The sequence below is a fragment of the Apodemus sylvaticus genome, chromosome 7 (assembly GCF_947179515.1).
Source record: "Apodemus sylvaticus chromosome 7, mApoSyl1.1, whole genome shotgun sequence".
NCBI lineage: Eukaryota > Metazoa > Chordata > Mammalia > Rodentia > Muridae > Apodemus > Apodemus sylvaticus.
This window is the reverse complement of record NC_067478.1, coordinates 24988761-25001842: the sequence shown is the minus strand read 5'-3', so window position 1 is coordinate 25001842 and position 13082 is coordinate 24988761. Positions and strand designations below refer to the sequence as shown.

The 13082-nt window shown below is 45.0% G+C and overlaps 2 protein-coding genes across 2 annotated transcripts; both read left to right on the top strand.

Moving 5' to 3' along the window:
- The first annotated feature begins 3422 nt into the window (after positions 1 to 3422).
- On the top strand, positions 3423 to 4154 carry LOC127689550 (proline-rich protein 23A3-like). The gene has a single exon (XM_052189244.1). It carries the CDS (start codon positions 3423 to 3425, stop codon positions 4152 to 4154), a length of 732 nt encoding a protein of 243 aa, XP_052045204.1.
- A 5056-nt stretch (positions 4155 to 9210) lies between these two features.
- On the top strand, positions 9211 to 9942 carry LOC127689549 (proline-rich protein 23A3-like). Its single transcript, XM_052189243.1, has one exon. The coding sequence runs from the start codon at positions 9211 to 9213 to the stop codon at positions 9940 to 9942; it is 732 nt and encodes a 243-aa protein (XP_052045203.1).
- The last annotated feature ends 3140 nt before the right edge of the window (positions 9943 to 13082 follow it).

The window sequence follows — 13082 nt, the reverse complement described above, 5'->3', positions numbered from 1 at the left end:
ATGAAATAGTACAGTGCACTCACCCATCAAAGATCTGGGATACATAGCAAGTACACAGACACCAGACTGACTTAACCGAGACCTCTTAAATATAGTTGATAAATTAAGTAAGTAAGTAATAATAAACCTACCAACAGAAGGGCCCAGGCTTTGTCCCTGAGCTGTAGTGTTGGTCTAGTGTGTGTGAGGATGAGGTCTGACAGGGAGGGGACTGAAGAGAGAAAGGAAAGAGAGGGAGCCTAAAAAATTGTTTTAAGTTGCAGATACATAAATATAACAGATGCTGAAAATGCAATTTAGAAATCAAGCAGGCCTGAGTTTATCATTTTCAACACAAGCAAAGGATTTAATTCTGAAAGCTTTTTCTGCACCGGAGATGACTTGTAAGAATGAACGTATTTTCTCAGACATGATTCAAGTAATCCCGGCTAGCCTTGATGTCACTGTGTATCCGAACTGGCCTAGTTGTCACCATGTAGCAGGATGGCCTTGAACTCAAAATCTTGCTGTTCTTGACTCCCAGTGGTTTGTGGATGTTCTAAAATATTCACAGGAATACTTTTTTGATCTGTGTTTGGGGATCAAATCCATTGGCCTCCAGCATGCTAGGCAAGAAATTACTCAATCACCGATGTATTTTCCCAGATCAATTACGTCCTTCAGTTTAATACAAATTTGAGGCCGATTTTTTTTTTCTTTCCTTTCCTTTTCTTGTTTTGTTTTGTTTTTTCAAGACAGGGTTTCTCTGTATAGAACTGGCTGTCCTGGAACTCATTCTGTAGACCAGGCTGGCCTCGAACTCAGAAATCCACCTACCTATGCCTCCCAAGTGTTGGGATTACAGGTGTGTGCCACCACTGTCCAGCTTGAGGTCAATTTTTTAATTGAAAAATAGTCTTAGTTACTGGCCTTAAGTACCAAGCTTGAACTCCAAGGAACAGTGGAAGTTTCTTTTTGGTAATTTCCATTTCCATTTTATTTTATGAAAAAAAAAAAACATTTCTAGGTGGGGATGGGACAAAGAGCTCATGTCAACATGGCAGAAGGTGGAAAACGAATTTTCCTGTGTGTGATGCTACAAATAAAGGCAATGCACACCATGAGGAAAGTCAAAGGCAGATTTCCTCCTCTGAAACCCAGCAATTCCCAACAACCTTTCTCCCTGCCACACCCTCTGAGTACCTGGTTCCTAGGCCCCGCCCTACCTGGATGGAGCTTCCTTGGAAGCCAGGCATCACTCCAGATCAGCTAGTCCTTCTGATTGCACTTGCAATCATCTACACATTTGTAATGCCTTACTGTGGGGGGAATGACAGTTCAGGCTTTAATCCCAGCACTCACAGAGGCAGATGCTAAACAGCAGAGTATGTGTTCAAGGCCATTGGGTCTGCATAGTGAGTTCCAGGCTAGCCAGAGCAATGTAATGAGACCCTGTTTAAGAAAGAAAAGGGAAAAAAACCAAAACAACTATGGTTTTTACTTCAGAATTGCAAACAGAAATTTTAAATGTTTTTGAAATAAAATGATTTAGATGTGAGGTGACGAGCAGACTAATTAGCTTTGTAACAGGGCCCCAGATCTTACCACAGCTGACGCCATGATGGAAGAACCACCATTCAAGTGTTAAAACACCACACTGACGCAGCCAAGGCCTCTGAAATGTACTCAATACATACATACACACATACATACATACATACATACATACATACATACATACATAAGAAACTTAGCAACAAAAGGGCCCAGGCTGTGTCCCTGATCTGTAGTGTTTGTCTAGTGTATATGAGGTTGAGCTCAGACGGGACTGAAGGGAGAGAGGAGAGAGAAACCATAAAAAAATGGACTCAAAACAGGGCAGTGGTGGCACATGCCTTTAATCCCAGCACTTGGGAGGCAGAGGTGAGAGGATTTATGAGTCTACAGAGTGAGTTCCAGGACAGAGAGAGCTACACAGAGAAACCCTGTCTCGGGAAAAACAAAACAAAACAAAAAACAAAAAACAACAAAAAAAATGGACTCAAGGCTCAGACAAATGTATACATAACAAATGCTCAAAAATGCCACTTAGAAATCAAGAAGATCTGAGCTTAATTATCATTTCAACAAAATCAAACATCTAATTTTGAAACTATTTTTCCCACTAGTAATGGCTTCTGAGGATGAACTAATTTTCTCAGACATAATTGAATCACTCCAGGCTAGCCTTGGGTTCACTTTATACCAAGACTGGCCTAGTTGTCACCATGTACCCGACTGGCCTTGAACTTGTAGTATTGCTATAATTGTCTCTCAAACTCTGGGGTTAGGGAAGTTCTAAAGTACTACCAGGAATACTTTATTTGTTTTTTGTTTGTTTGGTTGGTTTTGTTTTGTTTTGTTTTTTCTGAGACAAGGTTTCTCTGTATACTCCTGGCTGTCCTGGAACTCACTCTGTAGACCAGGTGGGCCTCAAACTCAGAAATCTACCTGCCTCTGCCACCCAAGTGCTGGGATTAAAGGCGTGCACCACCACCACGCAGTTTTGGATTTGTTTACGGAGATCAAATCCATTGACCTCCAGCATGCTAGGCGAATATTCAATCATCGATGGGTTTTTCCAGATGTACTACAATAGAATACAAATTTGAGGTCATTTTTCTAATAGAAAAATAGGTACCTAAAAATATTTTAGTTACTAGCCTTAAGAGCCAAGCTTGACCTCCAAGGAACAACTGACGTTTCACTTTGATAATTTCCATTTCCTTTTTTTTTTTTTTCGGTTTGGTTTTTTGTATTTGGTTTTTTCGAGACAGGGTTTCACTATATACTCCTGGCTGTCCTGGAACTCACTCTGTAGACCAGGCTGGCCTCGAAGTCAGAAATCCGCCTGCCTCTGCCTCCCAGAGTGCTGGGATTACAGGCGTGAGCCACCATACCCAGCTTGCATTTCCATTTTCTTTTGCAAATGAAGAGAATTTTTAAGATGGGACAAAGAGTTCATGAAAACATGACTGGGGTGGGAAAGCCATGTTACTGTGTATGATGCCACAAATGAAGGCAATGCAAACCGTAAGGACATTCAAGGGCAGATTTCTCTCTCTTGACCCCGAATATTCCCAACACTTCTTACTGCTGCAGAACCATCCACCCCAACCCACATCCACACCCGCCCCTTCCGGTTCCTGTGCCGAGGCCCCGCCCTGCCTGGGCGGAGCTTCCTGCAAGCCAGGAAGATATAAAGAACTCAGGTTCTCTCCAAGCCAACACTTCTGATCAGCTAGTCCTTCTGACCACATCTCTTCTCTCCAAGAGGGCGCACAGAGTCTCTTGCAAAAGGCAGTCTGACAACAGTCATACCTGCAAGAAGTACATCTCACAAGTCCAGCATCTGCAGTGCACCTATTTGGGCACCAACTCCCAATTTGCCAAATCATCACACCATGGAGGGAGTGAGGCCCCACAGCACCAGCGCTGATCCTGTAACCAATCCTGCCAAGCGCCCTCGACTCCAACAAGACCACCCTGCTCAACACGCCCTGGAGGGGCCTATGGAGAGTTCCAGCGACTGGCTCACCTCCGTGGCGTTCCTGCCACCTGGCTCTGCCTTACAGCTGAACCTGGATGACTGCGACCTGCTCCTTGAACCTCAGCACACCTCGATCCTGGAAGTGTCCCTCCCAGAACACTCCATCCTCTTGGTCCCCGAAGGCCTCCAAGATTCCACTGGCCCCAGACATCCTGAGTTCTTGCCCTCCGACCAGCCTGACTCTGATCTCCTGGACATGCCACGGGAAGTCATAGTCATCCAGCCAGGATCCTTCAGTGCTTCGGTAAGAGACTGCAAGGGTCTGCAAAATGTCTCTCACTCAGGGATGCCATGGATGAAGGCTCCATCTGGCCTGGTCCCAGAGCTTCATCTCTCATCTTCTTCATTTCAGGGTCAAGTCCCAGATGGCTGCATTCCTTCGGTCTCTCCTAGAGCAGAGGAATATGCTCCCTGGGCTTACTGGAGCCCCCAAGGCAGCATACTGGAGTTTCTTCCACACTCAACACTGGAGCCTCCCCCTCCATCTTCTCCTTCAAGCCACCAACAACAGTGCCCAATGAATCCTGTGAGACCTACTCGCCCTCCATGCAAGGCCAGGAAGCGCCTACTCTTTGAGGGAAAATGAACTGCTCCGGAAACACAGCGCGCCTGGGACTCTTCCCGGGAATCCCAGAGCTCCTGTGCTGCATACCCAACAAGATAATGTTCAGCCTGTGTCCACACAGTGCTCTCTGCTGCAAACTACAGACAGAACATACACACTTCAAGAAGAAGGGAGACACAAAGTCGCACCTTGGAAGTTTAAATAAATCTGCCTTTGAACACCAGAAGATGGATTGTCAAACTTGAGACTTTCTCTCACATTCTTCCATATTCCCCTCATGTGCACAGGCAGTTCCTGGTAAGAACCTTAAGAACCTCTCATCTTTCTGGAAACAAGAAACCATTGGGTTTGCTGCCAGTGTCCATCCATGGATGAATGAAGACTTGTCCTCGTCAGTCCAAGCTGGGCTCTGCAGAAACTCACAAATACCATAGTAGGAAAAGATGGTTCGAGCCCTGGATACATGATGCTGACATACTTCTTCTCCGCCATCCCTTCACCTGCTGGAGTGCTCTTCACTTGTCCTCTCCTGCCAGTGAGACTTGATGCACATTGTCACCAGCTGGTTTCATCATGCACTGGATGGACCTTCCTTTTGACCTGCAGTTCCCATACTGACATAAACATTAGACTCGTGGAAGGAGGTTAGTTTACTGTTTCATAGTCTTTTATACTTTCAACTTGATGATAAAATGTCTCCTGAATGCCTGGCGGTGGTGGCACACACCTTTAATCCCAGCACTTGGGAGGCAGAGGCAGAGGCAGACAGATTTCTGAGTTCCAGGCCAGCATGGTCTACAGAGTGTGTTCCAGGACAGCCAGAGCTACATAGTGAAACCCTGTCTCACAAAACCAAAGAGAAAAAAAAGAGAAAAAAGAGAAAAAAGAGAAAAAAGAAAAAAAATTCTCCTGGAAAAAAAATCAAAAGTTGTATGAAAATTTCAATCTCTATAGAGGATGCCTTTCATGTAAGGAAATAAAATTTTATTTGTAACGTTTAATTCTATACAATAATTTTGTGTTCTGAAAACTTTGATCTTTAACACACCATGGGGACTAGCTCATGGGTGCCCATGATCACAATATAAAAATAACTCAGAAGCACCAAGGTCTGGAGCTGATGCTGAAGCAGACATGGTACAGGGCTCAGAGAATGGGTTGGGTTGGCAGTGGTGCACACATCTTCAGTCTCATCACGGGGGAAGCAGAGTCAGGTGGATCTCCGAGGTCAAAGCCAGGCTGGACTACAGATTTAGTTGCATAAAACCAAGGCCCTGCATAAACTAATTCAATGTTGATTTAAATATCTATATAAAGAACCTAAAGAGAACAGAAGAGACAAAAGGGTGCTTTAGAATGTCAGTTTTGTTACATAGGGTTTCCTGAGGCAAACTGGTGAAGGAACTTTTCTCTGAAGCAGAGGAGAAAGAAGGTTCTGCTAAAACAACAGGTGGAAGGACACATGATGAAGGATTCTTCGCTAACTACCACCATGGATGGCTCTGTCTTACATTACATACTTGAGCTCATTCAGTTTGGACATATTAGAGAGAAAAACACCAAAACACTTGTGATGGAGTGCTGCAGTTTCTTGCCACTTTCACAGACTCAGGCTGATTGGCAGAGTGATGTCAGCTGAGACAGACACAGGGACTGAGGCAAGGCAGGATTTGGGCTTAAGGCAACACCTGTGGAGAAACCTGATGTCTGAAGGGAGAAGAAAAAGGATTGGGCAGACAGGGAAAGGGGCTGAGCTGGGCTTGCTTGCATAGCAAAACACTGGTTGGTCTCTCTTCTTTCCTGATCCTTGCTCTGTCATGAGAGGCACAAGTCCAGATATCACTACTTGTCAAAGTCCTTTCTGCCTGGATGTTCCTGCTAGGTCCTGCCACCTGCTGCTATCCTGTCTCTTCCAAACTGGAGGGTGGCTATACCCGAGAAGTGTTTGCCACTGGATCTAGCTGCTACTGACATCCTATGGATCCTGCCACAGCAGCTGAGCAGTGAACTCAACTACCAATTTCTAGACAACACTGATGGCAGTTGTCCCAAAGAACCATTTCTAAACAGGTTCACTATTCTTCCACACATCTGGTGGGTTATGGGCTAAAAGGTAGGTTCAAGCATTTAAGAACAGCCAATAGAAAAGGCATTGAAATAAGATATGATAGAGAGAGAAAGAAAGAGAGAGAGACAGAGACAGAAGCAGAGAGAGAGTGAGACAGAGAGAGAGACAGAGAGAGATACAAGAATGGATGGATTGGTATTGGTTTATCTCTTTTCCTTCTTCTCCCTCTTCTTATATAAAATTCACACCAATATCATAATTTTTTAATAGGGAAACACAGAAAAAATAGGACACTATGTACTGTTGGAAATAAAGTGTGATAGGATAATGAATTGGTTCTGTACATAAAAAACCTGAAATGAATCGCTATCATGATTTACCAACTAAACCTTTAAGGCTAGCCTATGTACTTTTTAAATTATGTATTTATTATTATGTGTAAGGACACTGGAACTGTCTTCAGACACACTGGAAGAGGGTGTCAGATCTCATTACAGATGGTTGTGAGCCTTCATGGGGTTACTGGGATTTGAACGCAGGATCTTCGGAAGAGTAGTCAGTGCTCTTAACCACTTGGTTAACTCTCCACCCACGGAGTCCAGCATATTTCAAAAGCTTAAGTGTACTGGTTGAGGTGTTATTTACCTGAGGTTTCAGGGAGAGGCACAAGGAGTAAAAGTTACAACAGAATCTCAACTACAGAGCAAGTTCAAGGCCAGCCTGGCCTCTATGGGAACATGAGAAAAAAGAGGGAAGGAAAACAAATACCAGAGGCCCCATTTATACCACAAGATGGATAAGGGCATAGAAATTTAACAGACTAACTGCAGTAAGAAAGAAGCTTTGCATCATTAGGACCTGCTCACATACTGTTAGGATGTTCAGTTAAGAAGCCTTTGGTGGATGGGTGGGGGGGAGTGGAGAGATGGCTCAGCAGATAAGAGCCTGTATTGATCTTGCAGAGGGCCCAACAAACACAGAGTGGATCACAACCATCTGTAATGGTATCCAATACCCTGCTGTGGTGTGCCTGAAGGCAGCTTCCCGGGCTGATATACAGAAAATAAATACATCTTTTTTTAAAAAAGAAAGAAGAACCCTTCCAGAGGACTGGGGAGGCAGAGGCAGGCCGATCTCTGTTGAGCCCTGCCTGATCCAGAGATCAAATTCCAAAACAGGCAGGCCTCTCAGAGAAAACCTGCCTCAAACAAACAAAGAAACAAACAAACAGAAACTCTAAGCTTCAGCTGGAATAAAGAGAGCCTAATCGGGCTCCATTGGAATTTGCTCCTTGGTTGTGTTTTGGAGGTTCAGTGAATACTTCCCGGCACAACATTTTTAGCTTCTGTTCTTCAGTTTCGACTAAATGTTCTTCTAAACTGAAGTATGTCAGAGCAAGATGGACTTAGAGCGATTACAAGTTTAATCTGAGAAAGGCTTGGGAATATGATGGGATCCTGAGTATGCAGGCAGTCTTGCTCTGGCTTCCAAAGACCTTATATTGACTTAAACATGACATACTTGAGCTCAGTCAGTTGGGACATATTAGAGAGAAAAACACCAAAAGACTTCTGGTGGAGTGCTGCAGTTTCTTGCCACTTCCACGGACTCAGGCTGATTGGAAGAGTGATGTCAGCTTCTGTGTGGCCAGAAGTCTCCTGTAAAGACCAGAAAACAGCTTCAGTTAATTCTTCATTATAGACACATCCCAGCACCACTTTGTGCACCACTCTGTATATCAATGAATGTGTACAACCACTACTTACATTAAGAAATAAACTCATTAGGACAATTAGGAAGTGAGAGAGAGCAGAGCTCTTAAGGGCACTAAGTGCTCCTGAAGAACTGCCTGCTAGGGCAGTGGTGGCTCACACCTTTAATCCCAGCACTTGGGAGCCAGTGGCACAGGGATTTCTGAGTTCGAGGCCAGCCTGGTCTACAGAGTGAGTTCCAGGACAGACAGGGCTACACAGAGAAACCCTGTCTGGGAAAAAAGAAAATAAATCAATCAACAGATCTGTCCTTCATTATAATATCCAACAGAAACAAAGCATCTAACATTGAAACTATTTTCACCACTTGAAATGGCTTGTGAGGATGAACTAACTTTCTCAGGCATAATACAGTCAGTCCAGGCTAGCCTTGAGCTCACCACATACCAGGAACAGTCTAGTTGTCACCATGTACCCAACTGGCCTTGAAATCATAATCTTGCTGTGACTGTCTCTCAAACGCTGGGGTTAGGGAAGTTCTACAGTACTCACAGGACTACTTTTCTGATTTGTTTCTGGAGATCAAATCCAATGCCCCCCAGCATGCTAGGCGAATATTCACTCATCGATGGGTTGTCTCAGATCAATTATGTACTTCATTATAACACAACTTTGAGGTCATTTTTCTAATAGAAAAATAGGAACCTAAAACGCTTTTAGTTTCTGTCCTTAAGTAGCAAGCCTGACCTGCAAGGAACAAGTGTTGTTTCACTTTGATAATGTGCATTTCCGTTTTTATTTGCAAATGAAGGGAATTTCTAGGATGGGACCAAGAGTTCCTGAAAACGTGGCTGGGGTGGGAAAGCCATGTTCCTGTGTGTGATGCCACAGGTGAAGGCAAGGATAACGACAAGGACATTCAAGGGCCATTTTCTCTCCTTTGACTACGAATGTTCCCAACACTGCTTACCCCTGCTGCCCATCCTCCTCCACCCATGCCACCCCCTTCGAGGGCCTGTTCCCAAGGCCCCGCCCTGCCTGTGCTTGAGGCCCCGCCCTGCCTGGGCAGAGCTTCCTGCAAGCCAGGAAGATATAAAGAACTCAGGTTCTCTCCAAGCCAACACTTCAGATCACCTAGTTCTTCTGACCACATCTCTTCTCTCCAAGAGGGCGCACAGAGTCTCCTGCAAAAGCCAGTCCGACAACAGTCGTACCTGCATGAAGTACAGCTCACAGGTCTAGCACCCTCAGTGCACCTCTTTAGGCACCAACTCCCAGTTTGCCAAATCATCACACCATGGAGGGAGTGAGGCCCCAGGGCACCAGCGCTGATCTTGTAACCAATCCTGCCAAGTGCCCTCGACTCCAACAAGACCACCCTGCTCAACACGACCTGGAGGGGCCTATGGAGACTTCCAGCTACAGGCTCACTTCCCTGGTGTTCCTGCCACCTGGCTCTGCCTTCCAGCTGAATCTCGATGACTGCGACCTGCTCTTGGAACCTCAGCACACCTCGATCCTGGAAGTGTCCCTCCCAGAACACACCATCCTCTTGGTCCCCGGAAGCCTCCAAGATTCCACTGGCCCTAGACATCCTGAGTTCTTGCCCTCAGACCAGCCTGACTCTGATCTCCTGGACATGCCGCAGGAAGTCATAGTCATCCAGCCAGGATCCTTCAGTGCTTCGGTAAGAGACTGCAAGGGCCTGCAAAATGTCTCTCACTCAGGGATGCCATGGATGAAGGCTCCATCTGGCCTGGTCCCAGAGCTTCATCTCTCATCTTCTTCATTTCAGGGTCAAGTCCCAGATGGCCGCATTCCTTTGGTCTCTCCTAGAGCAGAGGAATATGCTCCCTGGGCTTCCTGGAGCCCCCAAGGCAGCGTGCTGGAGTTTCTTCCGCACTCACCACTGGAGCCTCCCCCTCCATCTTCTCCTTCAAGCCACCAACAACAGTGCCTGCTGAATCCTGTGAGACCTACTCGCCCTCCATGCAAGGCCAGGAAGCGCCTAGTCTTTGAGGAAAAATAGACTGCTCCAGAAACACAGGGTGCCTGGGACTCTTCCAGGGAATCCCAGAGCTCCTGTGCTGCATACCCAACAAGATAATGTTCAGCCTGTGTCCACACAGTGCTCTCTGCTGCAAACTACAGACACAACATACACACTTCAAGAAGAAGGGAGACACAAAGTCGCACCTTGGAAGTTGAAATAAATCTGCCTTTGAACACCAGAAGATGGATTGTCAAACTTGAGACTTTCTCTCACATTCTTCCATATTCCCCTCATGTGCACAGGCAGTTCCTGGTAAGACCCCTAAGAACCTCTCGTCTTTTTGGAAACAAGAAACCATTGGGTTTGCTGCCAGTGTCCATCCGTGGATGAAAGAAAACTTGTCCTTGTCAGTCCAAGCTGGGCTCTGCAGAAACTCACAAATACCATAGTAGGAAAAGATGGTTCCATCCCTGGATACATGATGCTGACATACTTCTTCTCTGCCATCCCTTCACCTGCTGGAGTGCTCTTCACTTGTCCTCTCCTGCCAGTGAGACTTGATGCACATTGTCACCAGCTGGTTTCATCATGCACTGGATGGACCTTCCTTTTGACCTGCAGTTCCCATACTGACATAAACATTAGACCTGTGGAAGGTGGTTAGTTTACTGTTTCATTGTCTTTTATACTTTAAACTTGACAATGTAAATGTCTCCTGAAAGCCTGGCAGTGGTGCCACACACCTTTAATCCCAGCACTTGGGAGGCAGAGGCAGAGGCAGGCACATTTCTGAGATCCAGGCCAGCATGGTCTACAGAGTGTGTTCCAGGACAGCCAGAGCCACACAGAGAAACCCTGTCCTGAAAAACCAAAAAAAAAAAAAAAAAAAAAAAAAAAAAAAAAAAAACAGAGGCAGAAGAAAAATTTCTCCTGGAAAAAAAAAATCCAAACTTGTATGATAATTTCAATCACTATAGAGGATGCCTTTCTTGTAAGGAAATAAAATTTTATTAGTAAAGTTTAAGACTAAACAATAATTGTGTGTTCTGAAAACTTTTATCTTTAAGGCTCCATAGGGAATAGCTCATGGGTGCCCATGATCACAACATAAAAATAACACAGAAGCACCAAGGTCTGGAGCTGATGCTGAAGCAGACATGGTACATGGGATCAAAGAATGGGTTGGGGCTGGCAGTGGTGCCCACATCTTCAGTCTCAACTCGGGGGAAGCAGAGTCAGGTGGATCTCCGAAGTCAAAGCCAGGCTGGACTACAGATTTAGTTGCATAAAACCAAGGCCCAGCATAAACTAATTCAATGTTGATTTAAATATCTATATAAAGAACCTAAAGAGAACAGAAGAGACAAAAGGGTACTTTAGAATGTCAGTTTTGTTGCATAGGGCTTCCTGAGGCAGACTGGTGAAGGAACTTTTCTCTGAAGCAGAGGAGAAAGAAGGTTCTGCTAAAAACAACAGGTGGAAGGACACATGATGAAGGATTCTTCGCTAACTACCACCATGGATGTGTCTGCCTTACATTACATACTTGAGCTCATTCAGTTTGGACATATTAGAGAGAAAAACACCAAAACACTTGTGGTGGAGTGCTGCAGTTTCTTGCCACTTTCACAGACTCAGGCTGATTGGCAGAGTGATGTCAGCTGAGACAGACACAGGGGCTGGGGCAAGGCAGGACTTGGGCTTAAGGCAACACCTGTGGAGGAACCTGATGCCTGAAGGAAGAAGAAAACGGACTGGGCAGACAGGCAAAGGGGCTGAGCTTGGCTTGCTTGCATAGCAAAACACTGGTTGGTCTCTCTTCTTTCCCTGATCCTTGCTCTTTCATGAGAGGCACAAGTCCAGATATCACTACTTGTCAAAGTCCCTTCTGCCTGGATGTTCCTGCTAGGTCCTGCCACCTGCTGCTCTCCTGTCTCTACCAAACTGGAGGGTGGCTATACCCGAGAAGTGTTTGCCACTGGATCTAGCTGCTACTGACATCCTATGGATCCTGCCACAGCAGCTGAGCAGTGAACTCAACTCCCAATTTCTAGACAACACTGATGGAGGTTGTCCCAAAGAACCATTTCTGAACAGCTTCACTATTCTTCCACACATCTGGTGGGTTATGGGCTAAAAGGTAGGTTCAAGCATTTAAGAACAGCCAATAGAAAAGGCATTGAAATAAGATATGATAGAGAGAGAAAGAAAGAGAGAGAGACAGAGACAGAAGCAGAGAGAGAGTGAGACAGAGAGAGAGACAGAGAGAGATACAAGAATGGATGGATTGGTATTGGTTTTTCTCTTTTCCTTCTTCTCCCTCTTCTTTTACAAAATTCACACCAATATCATAATTTTTTAATAGGGAAACACAGAAAAATAGGACACTATATACTGTTGGAAATAAAGTGTGATAGGATAATTAATTGGTTCTGTACATAAAAAACCTGAAATGAATCACTATCATGGTTTTCCAACTAAACCTTTAAGGCTAGTCTATGTACTTTTTAAATTATGTATTTATTATTATATATAAGGACACTGGAGCTATCTTCAGACACACCGGAAGAGGGCGTCAGATCTCATTACAGATGGTTGTGAGCCAGCATGTGGTTACTGGGATTTGAACGCAGGATCTTTGGAAGAGTAGTCAGTGCTCTTAACCACTTGGTTATCTCTCCACCCACGGAGTCCAGCATATTTCTAAAGCTTAAGTGTACTGGTTGAGGTGTTATTTACCTGAGGTTTCAGGGAGAGGCACAAGGAGTAAAAGTTACAACAGAATCTCAACTACAGAGCAAGTTCAAGGCCAGCCTGACCTCTATGGGACCATGAGATAAAAGAGGGAAGAAAAACAAATACCAGAGGCCCCATTTATACCACAAGATGGATAAGGGCATAGAAATTTAACAGACTAACTGCGGTAAGGAAGAAGCTTTGCATCATTAGGACCTGCTCACATACTGTTAGGATGTTCAGTTAAGAAGCCTTTGGTGGGGGCTGGAGAGATGGCTCAGCAGATAAGAGCCTGTATTGATCTTGCAGAGGGCCCAACAAACACAGGGTGGATCACAACCATCTGTAATGGTATCCAATACCCTGCTGTGGTGTGCCTGAAGGGAGCTTCCCCGGCTGGCATAGAAAAAATAAATACATCTTTTTAAAAAAAAAAAAAT

What these genes read in the sequence shown, in the direction of transcription:
- LOC127689550 (XM_052189244.1), top strand. Translation starts at nt 3,423, where the DNA reads ATGGAGGGAGTGAGGCCCCACAGCACCAGCGCTGATCCTGTAACCAAT.
- LOC127689549 (XM_052189243.1), top strand. Translation starts at nt 9,211, where the DNA reads ATGGAGGGAGTGAGGCCCCAGGGCACCAGCGCTGATCTTGTAACCAAT.